Genomic DNA, 12,580 nt, shown 5'->3' with positions numbered 1-12,580 from the left:
TACCAAATTTTCAACAACAGGAACCGACATGTAATTCATCCAGGAACAACACCTCTTTTAAATCACAACTTCATGAAATAAATAGATTTATTCATCTTATTAACTAAATGTTTTCCATTTAAATTATCTGTACGTAAAATCAATAATGAAATTATTTTCCATAAAAATGGAAACTCAAATAAACACAGAGTTCACATAAACGTCACGTGGCAATCATACAAAATTATCATATAAAAACAACCTCGGCAAGTAGTGAACGAGGCATGGCAATAAGGGATTTAATAAGTTACAACAATTTTCCAACTTAATACTTAAGGGCGTCTACGAATTTCAACTGATATAATTTGCACATATAAACCAAGTACGTACTCGTCACCTCACGTACATGGTTTTAAATTACACAATTTCCATATAAGACTCAATGACTAAGGGGTAATTCCCCCACTCGAGGTTAGGCAAGATGCTTACCTCATTTCACAACCAATTTCAAGATTCCAATCAACCTTTGCCTCATGAATTCGTGTTCGAAATCTCCAAATCTTGTCACAAACAATTCAATATAGTCAACACGAATCGTAGGAATTAATTCCATATGAAAATACTAATTTTCCAACTAAATACACAATTTAACTCAAACATTGCCCGTGGGACCCACGTATCGAAATCTGATGAAACTCACAAAATTCGACAACCCATTAAATTACGAGTTCACCCATACCAATTTTATCAAATTCTGATATCATATTGACCTTCAAATCTTCATTTTACATTTTTTGGAAGATTTTACAAAAATCTTATTTTTCTTCCATAAATTCATGGATTCATGATGTAAATGAGTATGGAATCATGAAATATAATCAATATAGAATAAGGAACACTTAGCCCAATGTTTACCCATGAAAATCGCCCAAGCCGAGCTCCCCAACTCTATTTATGTCATAAATGGTAGAAAACCCCCGTTTATAGGGCCTCAGCTATTTCGGATGCCACAAGTAGCATAGGGCGCTGTATGAGGCGCTATTTACAGTACCTTTAATATCCCAGTGTCAGGTCTAGTGCCCCATGCTACCCTGGGCGCTGACAGCGACGGAAAATTGTTCCTGACACGGAAATGGGAATAACTTTCTCATAAGATGTCCGAATTCGATGATTCTTTTTGCTATGGCTCAAAATTTCAATACGGATCTAATTCTTCAATCAAAACGGAATTTGGAGCTCATTTGCATAATGTAATACCACTTATTCTTGAAGAATCGATGTCAAAATATAGCAAATCAAGTCCGATTGACCTCAAAGTTTTTACAAAAGTCATAATACATCATATGAAGCTATTCAAGACTTCAAATAGTAGAAAGGAGAGTAATAACTCAAATCAATAAGTCTGGTCGTTACATATGTGAAACAAAATATGATTAAATATGTTAATTGTTTGGGTGTGCGGACAAAGTCTACATTGGTAATTAAAAAGATTGAGATACATATAAGGTGTCTAGTGTGAGACCTTTAGAAAAGTAAAGTGCGATTTTGGCCCAAAGCGGCTAATATCATACCATGTTAATGTTGCGAAAGTCGAATATATAGATAGTGATTAAATCACAACTACTATATCTAAAGGTAGCTAATAAATAGTATCACAACTCAAAATTTCCACCTTCGAAACCGTGATGCCGCCTAACATTTCATTTGCTAGGCAAGCTGTAATGACCCAATCGGTGATTTTGAGTACTACAGCCCCGTTCTCCCATTTACTACTCAATTTCTAATTTATAGTGATTATATGTCTTGCCAGGATAATTGGTTCGGGTCCAGTGAGGTTTCAAAATAAATTGAAACACTTAGTCTCAAAGATGAAAACTTAAGTTGAAAAGGTTGACCAGATGTTGCTTATGTGTAAACAACCCCGATATAGAGTTTTGATGAATCCAATAGCTCTGTATAGTCATTTTTGACTCAGGAGCGTGCCCGGAAAATTATTTAGAAAATCGTAGTTAAATTAGGCTTGAAATGGAGAAAATAGGAAATTTAAGTTCGAAAGTTTGACCGGGTTGTTGACTTTTTGATATCGGGGTCGGAATATGATTCTAGAAATTTGAATAGGTCTGTTATGTCATTTATGACTTGTTTGCAAAATTTTAGGTCAAACGGACTTGATTTGATAAGTTTCGGCATCGAATGTAGAAGTTAGAAATTTTTAGTTTCATTAAGCTTGAATTGGGGTATGATGTGGTTTTAGCATTATTTGATGTGATTTGAGGTTTCGACTAAGTTCGTATGATATTTTATGACTTGTTGGTATATTTGGTTGAGGTCCCGGGGGCCTCAGGTGTGTTTCGGAGTGGTTTCAGACCAAGTTTGTTGAGTTGCCACTGCTGATGTCTAGTGCCTGGTTTTGTTCTTCACGAAAGCGAATGTGTTCACGTGTTCGCGAAGAAGTATCTGTTGGTTGCTAATTTTTGTGCTACGCATTCGCGACTGGGGCCTCGCGTTCGCGTAAGGTAAGATTGGGGCATCAGGTTCGCTAAAGGAAAATTGGGCTAGTTAGAATTTAGCCCTTGCGTTCGCGAAGGGGAAACCGTGTTTCGAAGGTTCTCCTGGTAAAGCATCGCGTTCACGAGCTGTGACTCGCGTTCGCGAAGGGCAATGTTTGGGGCTGGAGCTAGTATTGCTTCGTGAATGCAAGGGACTTGCCGTGTTCGCGAAAAAGAAATGCCTGGGCGGAATGTTTAAGTTCTGCAAATGGGAATTCATCCCATTTTTCATTTTTAACGATTTGGAGCTCGGGCAGAGGCGATATTCGGGAGATTTTCAAGGAAAACATTGGGGTAAATGCTCTTAAATCAATTTTTGTCAAAATACCCGACTCTATTGCTATTTCAGCATTTAATTTGTCGGGTTTCGAGACGTGGACCCCATGGGCGATTTCATATCAAATTAATTTCTATAATTTATATTTACTGAATCGAATTAATTGTGACTAAATACGAGGCTTTCAGAGGCCAATTCGCGAGGCAAAGGCATATTGGAGTAAAGAATTACATGATTTGCGGTAAGTAACACTTATAAACTTGGTTCTGAGGTTATGAATCCCTAAATTTCATGTTATATGAACTGTATGAAGGTGACACACATGCTAGGTGATGGGCATGTGGACGTGCACCATAGAAATAATGACTTAAATAAATTTTGTGGAGTTGTATAATTAAAGAATCATGTCATTTTCCACATATCCTCCACGTGTTAGAGGAAATTGAGTTGAGGCTCAGGTTGAAGATCATGTTTAGGCTACATGCGGATATTTTGGGACACACAGGGTCGTGCTGCAGCTGAATTAATTATTTAAATTTACAATTGTGTACTCAATCACATCTATCATTTGCATATCATATCTTAGTCTCTATTGTCAATCATTGAAACATCATATCATCATGTCATTGAGAGCCCGAGAGACTGGAGAGTGTTAGATAATTTTGGTACCGGACTCATCTTTTATTTATTTATGCCTGGTCTAGCTATTATAGTGCTTGGGCTGAAGGAGCCCCTCCAAAGTCTATACCCCCACAGTGAGCGCGATTGATTTATATTGAGGGGTGGATCTTCCCTAGGCATGGATCTTGCCCAAAGTATTTATATTGAGGGATGGATCTTCCCTGGACATGGATCTTGTCCGAATCATTTACATTTGGGGATGGATCTTTCTCTGGGTTGGATTGGCCTTATACAGTATTGAGTGACTAACTGTCAGTTGGTGTGTGTGTGTGTGTGTGTGTATATATATATATATATATCTATATACACACACACATCAATTTCCCCGGGCTGGATTGGCCATATACATTACTGAGTGATTGAGTATTTTGAGATTGTGAGTACGCGAGATTTTTACTGAGGTGCATCACATACAGTACGTACTTTGGCATGTAGATACAAAGATGTTATATTCCTCATATCATTCAGAATTGATCTATTTTACTTGTATTGAGCTTAACTGTTGAACTTGAAAGCATGCCTACATTTCTGTACGGTTATTTCTATACGGGACTGTACCTGTTGAAATCATTACTACTTTCAACCCAAATGTTAGTCTTGTCACTTATTGAGTTAGCTGAACTCATACTACACTTTGCACCTCGTGTGCAAGGTACTCCCGGATACGGCGACTGCTAGATTTCAGAATTTTACCTGTTGGAGACTATCAAGGTAGTTGCTTGGCGTCCGCAGACCTTGACTCTCTTTCCTTTTAGTTATTGTATTGTTATATATTTTTTAGATAATGTTTTATCAGTTAGGATATGTTATCATTTAGATGCTCATATACACAGTGACACTGGGTTTTGGGACTATATTTATATTCGTGTTTGTAGAATTTTCTCTTAAATTTAAATATTATATTTTCAAACTTAAAAGAAATTATGGTTTAATGAAGTTGTTGGCTTGCCTAGTACTGAGCAAGACAACATCACGACATGCGGAATTTGGGTCGTGACATGTTGGATCATAGCCTAGGTTACATAGGTCTCACAAGTCATGAACGGGTTTAGTAGAGTCTTACGGATCGGTATGGAGACATCTATACTTATTTTCGAGAGGCTGCCGAACCCTTAGGAAAATTTCACTTTCTTGTATTCTGTCATGCAAATTTGTTGATTCCGGAAACTAAATTCCTGTTATTCTATTCTCTCACAGATGGTGAGGACACGTACTACCGGATCGGATGGTCAGCTACCAGTTAGGGCCGCGAGAGGCTAGGGTCGTGGAAGAGGTCGGGGCCAAGGTAGAGGTCAAGGTGTAACTCGTACAACAGTTGGAGCAGCACCTGTAGCATCACCATTTGCTCCAGCTCAAGAGTAGATTCCAGATATAGTTGAGCCAGCAGTACCAACTCAGGAACCAGCTATGCCCATTGTGATTTCATGCCTTCAGGAGGCGCTAGCACAGATATTGACTGCTTGCATCGGCCTTGCTCAGGTGGTTTCGGCTCAGGCCACACCAGCCACTTCTTAAGCCGGGGGGAGGTACATATACCCCTACCGCTCGTACTCCATAGCAGGTATTGTAGGGAATTCAGTTATCAAGGGCACTACCAGTCTAGTCGGTTGCAGCTGCTCACACCGAGGTAGGTTTTATTATGAATGACAAGGAACAAAAGAGATTAGAGAGATTGGGAGACTCCATCCTCCAACTCTTAGTGGAACTGAGTTTGAGGATGCTCAGGATTCCTTGGACAGATGCCAGCGGATGATTCATACAACGGGTATTCTGGATACAAGTGGGGTATCATTTACTACTTTTTAGCTGACCGAAGCAGCCTTCAGATGATGAGAGAATTATGAGAGGAGCAGACCAGTTGGTGCAGCACCACTTTCACAGCATGAGTTCTCCGTATTATTTTTAAAGAGAGGAACTGCGCTTGCTGTTTGAGTATTTACATTATCAGGACCTGTCCGTGACCCAATATGAGATTCGGTTTTTAGAATTGGCTCGTCATGCAGTTTGGTTGGTTCCTACTGAGAGGGAGAAGATCAGGATGTTCATTAATGGCCTCAACCATCGGTTCCGTTTTGTTATGACTCAAGGGAATATAGTAGGTGCTAAATTCGATGAGGTGGTTGACAGTGCTCGACGACTAGAGATGGTTCGTACTGAAGAGTGTGAGGAGACGGAGGCCAAGAGGTCTCGTGGTCCGGGTAATTCCATCGGTGTTCCTTCTGGGGGACAACCCTATCATAGTAGGGGTCGACCTTATCAGCCCACTCAGATGGCTCGTCCAGCGCATCATGGTGCATCAGCTAGCCATGGTTCATACAGTGCTCGACATAGTAAGTCTTCTCTTAATGCACTTCCAGCTCAGAGTCCATCTCATGCACCATCAGTTCAGGGTTCATCTGTACCAGGTTCATTTGGTAGTTATTCTAGTTCTCGAGGTCCACCTCATAACTTGCCGACATTTTCAGAGAGGGGTTGCTTAGAGTGTGGGGATTTGGGTCACATAAAGAGATATTGCCCCAGCCTTATGGGAAGTTCAGCTCAGTAGAGGAGTTAGGCTATGACTTCTGCATCAGTTACTTCACCACCCGCCCAACCAGCTCAGGGTGGGGCTCAGTTAGCTAGCGGTCACCCAAGAGGGGGAGGCCGACCAGGTGGCGGTCAGGCCCGATTCTATGCTATTTCTGCCAGGCTAGATATCGTTGATTAAGATGTAGTGATCACATGTATTGTCTCAGTGTGACATAGGGAAGCTCCTATATTATTTGACCTTGGTTCCACATATTCGTATGTATCATCATATTTTATTCATTATCTGGATATGCCCCGTGAGCCCTTAGTTTAACTTGTTCATGTATCTACACCGATGAGCAATACTATTATTGTGGGTCGTGTGTATCAGTTGTGTTGTAACTATTGGGGGACTGGAGACTAGACTTGATCTCTTATTGCTTAGTATGGTTATTTCGATGTAATCTTGGGTATGGATTGGTTGTCTATATGTCATGATATTTTGGACTGTCATGCAAAAACCGTGACGTTAGCGATGCCGGGGTTGCCGCTGGTCGAATGGAAGGTTCTCTAGATTATGTTCCCAACAAGGTAATTTGTTATTTGAAGGTCCAACGTATGGTTGGGAAGGGGTGTTTGTCATATTTGGCCTTTGTGAGAGATGTTGATGCAGACACTCCTACTATTGATTCTATACTGGTAGTGCAAGACTTTTTGGATGTATTTCCTGCAAACCTTCCGGGTATGCCACCCGATAGGGATATTGATTTTGGTATTGACTTGGTGTTGGGCACTCAGCCTATTTCTATCCCTCCGTATTGTATGGCACAAGCTGAATTGAAAGTATCGAAAGAGCAACTTCTAGAACTTCTTGAAAAATTGTTTATTAGGTTTGGTGTGTCGCCTTGGGGTGCACCAGTTCTGCTTGTGAGAAAGAAAGATGGTACTATGCAAATGTGTATTGACTACAGGCAGTTGAACAAAGTTACAATCAAGAACAAGTATCCTTTGCCGCGTATTGATGATTTATCTGACCAGCTTCAGAGAGCGAGGGTGTTCTCCAAAATTAATTTGAGATCTGGATATCAGCAGTTGAAAATTCGAGATTTTGATATTCTAAAGACGACATTCAGGACCCGTTAGGGTCACTATTAATATTTTGTGATGTCTTTTGGGCTGACCAACGCCCGAACATCATTTATGCATTTTATGAACTGTATATTCCAGTCATATCTTGATTTATTTGTCGTAGTATTTATTGATGATATCCTGGTGTACTCACGTAGCCAGGAGGAGTATGTACAACACTTGGGTTATTATATTATAGAGGCTGAGAGAGGAGAGACTTTATGCCAAATTCTCTAAGTGTGAGTTCTGGCTTAGTTCGGTGGCATTCTTGGGACACATAATGTCTAGTGAAGGAATTAAATTGGATCCGAAGAAGATAAAGGCAGTTTAGAGTTGGCCCAGGCCATCTTCAGCTACTGGGATTCGAAGTTTTCTCGGCTTAGCCGGTTATTATCGTCGCTTTATGGAGGACTTCTCGTCTATTGCATTACCTTTGACTAAATTGACCCTAAAAGGTGCTCCATTCAGGTGGTCAGATGAGTGTGAAGAGAGATTTTAGAAGCTCAAGTCTGCCTTAACCACAACTCCAGTTCTAGTTTTACCTTCAACTTCAGGCTCTTATACAGTGTATTGTGATGCTTCTCGGATTGGTATTGGGTGTGTCTTGATGCATGAGGGTAGAGTGATTGCTTATGCTTCGCGCTAGTTGAAGCCACATGAAAAGAACTACCATGTTCATGATTTAGAATTGGCAACCATTGTTCATGCATTAAAGATTTGGAGGCACTATCTCTATGGTGTGTCTTGTGAGGTATTTACAGATCATCGGAGTCTTCAGCACTTATTCAAACATAAGGATCTAAATTTAAGGCAATAGGGATGGTTGGAACTACTAAAGGATTATGATTTTACTATTTTGTATCATCCCGGGAAGGCCAATATGGTGGTTGATGCCCTGAGTAGGAAGACGATGAGTTTGGGTAGCCTTGCATTCATCTCTATTGGTGAAAGGCCTTTTGTAGTTGATGTTCAAACCTTGGACAATCAGTTCGTGAGATTAGATGTTTCGGATCGCTGTCGGGTTCTAGCTTGTGTGGTTTGTCGGTCTTCCTTATATGAACGCATCAGTTCAGCACGGTGATGCCGAAGATATTACTATTGAAGATGATGGGATGGTGAGGATGTAGGGTCATATTTGTTTGCCAAATGTAGATTGGCTGTGTGAATTGATTCTTGAAGAAGCCCACAGTTTGCGGTATTCCATCCATCCGGGTGCCGCTAAGAGGAACCAAGACTTGAGGCAGCACTATTGGTGGAGAAAAATGAAGAAAGATAGTTGGGTTTGTAGCTTGGTGTTTAAATTGTCAACATGTGAAGTACGAGCATTAGAGACCAGGCGGATTGCTTCAGAAACATGATATCCGGAATGGAAATGAGAGTGTATTACCATGGACTCCGAAGTTGGACTCCTACAGACTTTGAGGAAGTTTGATGATATTTCGGTGATTGTGGATCGGTTTACCAAGTCCGTTCATTTTATTCCAGTTGGTACTACTTATTCTTCGGAGCGGTTGGCTGAGATTTATATCAGCGAGATTGTTCCCCTTCATAGTGTGCCAGTGTCTATCATTTCAGATCGGGGCATGCAGTTTGCATCATAGTTATGGAGAACAATGCAGCGAGAGTTAGACACACAAGTTCAGTAGAGTACAATATTTCACCCTCTGACGGATGGGCAGTCAGAGCGCACTATTCAGATATTAGAAAATATGCTACACGTTTGTGTTATAGATTTTGGGGGTTCTTCGGATCGATTTCTGCCACTTGCAGAGTTTGCCTACAATAACAACTACTAATCGAGCATCCAGATGGCTCCGCATGATTCTTTATATAGTAGTCGGTTTCGGTCTCTGGTGGTTGGTTTGCGCTAGGTGAGGCTAGGCTATTTGGTACTGATTTAGTTCAGGATGCTTTCGAAATGGTTAAATTGATTCAGAATCGACTTCGCATGACACAGTCTAGGCAGAAAAGTTATGCTAACCAGATGGTTCGCGATGTTGCTTACATGATAGGAGAGAAACTACTACTCCGACTTTTTCCTGTGAAGGGTGTTATGAGATTCAGAAAAAATAGCAAGTTGAGTCCTAGGTATATTGGGCCTTTTGACATACTTAAGGTACTACTTATTCTTCGGAGCGGTTGGCTGAGATTTATATCAGCGAGATTGTTCCCCTTCATAGTGTGCCAGTGTCTATCATTTCAGATCGGGGCATGCAGTTTGCATCATAGTTATGGAGAACAATGCAGCGAGAGTTAGACACACAAGTTCAGTAGAGTACAATATTTCACCCTCTGACGGATGGGCAGTCAGAGCGCACTATTCAGATATTAGAAAATATGCTACACGTTTGTGTTATAGATTTTGGGGGTTCTTCGGATCGATTTCTGCCACTTGCAGAGTTTGCCTACAATAACAACTACTAATCGAGCATCCAGATGGCTCCGCATGATTCTTTATATAGTAGTCGGTTTCGGTCTCTGGTGGTTGGTTTGCGCTAGGTGAGGCTAGGCTATTTGGTACTGATTTAGTTCAGGATGCTTTCGAAATGGTTAAATTGATTCAGAATCGACTTCGCATGACACAGTCTAGGCAGAAAAGTTATGCTAACCAGATGGTTCGCGATGTTGCTTACATGATAGGAGAGAAACTACTACTCCGACTTTTTCCTGTGAAGGGTGTTATGAGATTCAGAAAAAATAGCAAGTTGAGTCCTAGGTATATTGGGCCTTTTGACATACTTAAGAAGGTTGGAGAGATGGCTTATGAACTTGCATTGTCACCTAGTCTATCGGGTGTTCATCCAGTGTTTCATGTATCTATGCTCCGGAAGTATGTCGGAGATCCGTCTCATGTTTTGAATTTCAGTACAGTGTTGTTGTCACGCCTCGAGCTTGGGGGCGAGACTGGCACCCGGCGCCTCACCTATCCCTGCGTACCACTTGCAACTAAGTGACTCTGAACATGAAATGCCATACTTTGGCCATGGGCCACATTACAAGATAATGTGCGAAGCAAAATATAGAACTGAATAGAGACTAACGCTGACTAAATGTCGACATAAAGCTGGGATGGCAAGGTCATCACAACTACTACATCTGACAAGCTAACAAAATATACGTACAGGGCCTACAAGCTCAACATACTGCACTAACTGATAGATATGTCTACAAGCCTCTACTGATGGATGTACTGTGATCGGAACAAGGGCCCTGACCTACCCATAGCATATATACATATATATACACAAAGCTTCTAGACCCGGCAACTCCGAAGGGTGTGGAGCTTACCGATTAAGCTGAACTCGGACAACACCTACTGAGAAGGTCTACCCGTCTGTCTGTCTGAACCCGTACGCATGAAATACAGCGCCACCAGAAAGGTACGGTAGAACAAAATAATGTACCGAGTATGTAAGGCAATATATTGAAAGTTGAAGATGAAATGATAATATAATAACTGAAAGCAACTGGGAGTCAAAGATAATCCGAAGATATGCTCACCTACTGATACTGACTCAACTCTCTCAATATATTAAGTAAAATAGTTGTTTGGCCTTATAGGGATCGGTATATATATACCTGCTCTGCTGTAGTAGGTCGCTCATAGGCTCTAGGCCATACTAGGCTATGTATCTCGGCTATGCTGGGCTCGCTCATAGCCGCTCGACCACAGTTGGCTCGGTATATAACTTACCATCTGATCAGAGGTTGCCCAGCAGGGGACTGCCCATCGATTATGGCTCGATGGTAATGAAAATACTGTAATACTGTATATATAGGCCCTCTGCTCTCTTGACTGGAAGAAGACAATACGCAATTAAATATGAAGTCCCGATAAGGAGAATACTATAATTTATGAGACTAGGATAATGTATATAAATTAAGGAGTATGAACTTATCTTTATGCCTCGTTATCAAACACATGTACTTACGAGATCATGCCAAAATGAAGGAAGAGCTTAGCCTTAACATACCTGGAGTAGGGAAACATCCGTATGATATTCTTGGAAAAGGTTGCACCGTACTCCCTTAGAATTAAAAAATCTCACGATGTTATTGTGCTAAGAAATCTCATTGGTTGAAGAAATCATGTTGTAGTGTTTTGTAGGGATTTCTACGAATTTGTAACAGTTTGTAACAAATCACCTTGCTAATCTCCAAAACCTCACGTATGATTGTAGTATGGTTTGTATGGAAAATCTTAGAACGAAAGTGTTTGGGTAACTAACAGATTATTTTGCTTGTTGTATTCTTGGTATTGAAAAATCTTAGAAATGAAGTGTTTTGGTAACTAAAACATTATCGTGCCACCTAATCAAAATGACTAAGAGTCATTTCTTTAGGAAGTGGCTTGCTGCCATGTGGGGGTGGGGGAATTTTAATCTTATCACATAATCAATTAATTAATTAGGTAATATTCTATTTCCCGGTAATTAACCAATTACCCGCATAATTAAGAATTGTCTCAAATTACTTAAAATTCTGCTTATTTTTAATATACTTTATACATTATACTATCATAGTCATATGGTACCTTGGATGGTACTAATCCATAAATATCGGGTATTATTGCTCGGCCCGTATTTTGTCCCAAATCGACAACCTACAACGAAACTCATTTTCTTCTATTTGCTTACCTTCTCTCCTTTACGAATTTACTCATCATGTGTTTGAAATAGCATAATGCTTATAATCTCAAGAAAATCTCATCCTCTATAATTTGTACATCATCTGTGGGCACCATTCAGGTAGCATCGCCAATGCACTTCCGTAACATAGATACGTGAAAAACCGGATGGGCAAACTACAATTCCGAGGGCAAATCTAATTCACAAACTACTTGGCCCACTCTCCGAATTATCCTATAAGGCCCAATATACCGTGGGCTAAGCTTGCCTTTCTTGCCAAACCTCATCACGCCCTTCATAGGTGACACCTTTAAGAATACCCAGTCATTAACCCCGATCTCTAAGTCTCATCGCCGCACATCAAAAAATGACTTTTGATAACTTTGAACTGTCAACAGGCGCTCCTGGATAAGCTTTACTTTTTCTATGGCCTGCTGAACAAGGTCCGATCGATTGTAACCTAGATTCTCCAACATCAAACCACCCAATAGGAGATCTGCACTTACGCTCAAACAAAGCCTCGTACAGAGCTATCTGCATACTGGAATGGTAACTGTTATTATATGCAAACTCGATAAGAGGTAGATGTTCATCTCAACTTCTATTAAAATCCAATACACATGCTCGTAACATATTATCGAGCATCTGAATTGTGTGTTCGGCTTGTCCATCAGTCTGTGGATGAAAAGCTATGCTGAGATTCACCTGAGTCCCTGGACCTTTCTAAAATGACCTCCAAAAATGTGCTGTAAACTGGGCCCCACGATCAGATATAATAGATTTTGGTACTCCGTGTAGTCGCACTATCTCTTTAATATATAACTTTGCAT

At 40.5% G+C, this 12,580-nt stretch overlaps 1 protein-coding gene across 1 annotated transcript; it reads left to right on the top strand.

Moving 5' to 3' along the window:
• Nucleotides 1-4,893: 4,893 nt before the first annotated feature.
• Nucleotides 4,894-6,031, top strand: LOC138902189 (uncharacterized). Its single transcript, XM_070190029.1, has 2 exons — nucleotides 4,894-4,965; nucleotides 5,435-6,031. Exons 1-2 carry the CDS (start codon nucleotides 4,894-4,896, stop codon nucleotides 6,029-6,031), a joined length of 669 nt encoding a protein of 222 aa, XP_070046130.1.
• The last annotated feature ends 6,549 nt before the right edge of the window (nucleotides 6,032-12,580 follow it).

The sequence above is a fragment of the Nicotiana tomentosiformis genome, chromosome 12, assembly GCF_000390325.3.
Source record: "Nicotiana tomentosiformis chromosome 12, ASM39032v3, whole genome shotgun sequence".
In the NCBI taxonomy this organism is placed as follows: Eukaryota; Viridiplantae; Streptophyta; class Magnoliopsida; order Solanales; family Solanaceae; genus Nicotiana; species Nicotiana tomentosiformis.
The sequence above is the reverse complement of the archived record's forward strand: the minus strand, read 5'-3'. Positions and strand labels throughout refer to the sequence as shown.

Excerpts from the sequence above, each read along its gene's own strand:
- LOC138902189 (XM_070190029.1), top strand. The coding sequence starts at position 4,894 with ATGCCCATTGTGATTTCATGCCTTCAGGAGGCGCTAGCACAGATATTG. Across the intron at positions 4,966-5,434 it reads CTTGCATCGGCCTTGCTCAG|GACCTGTCCGTGACCCAATA; the intron begins GTGGTTTCGGCT and ends TTACATTATCAG.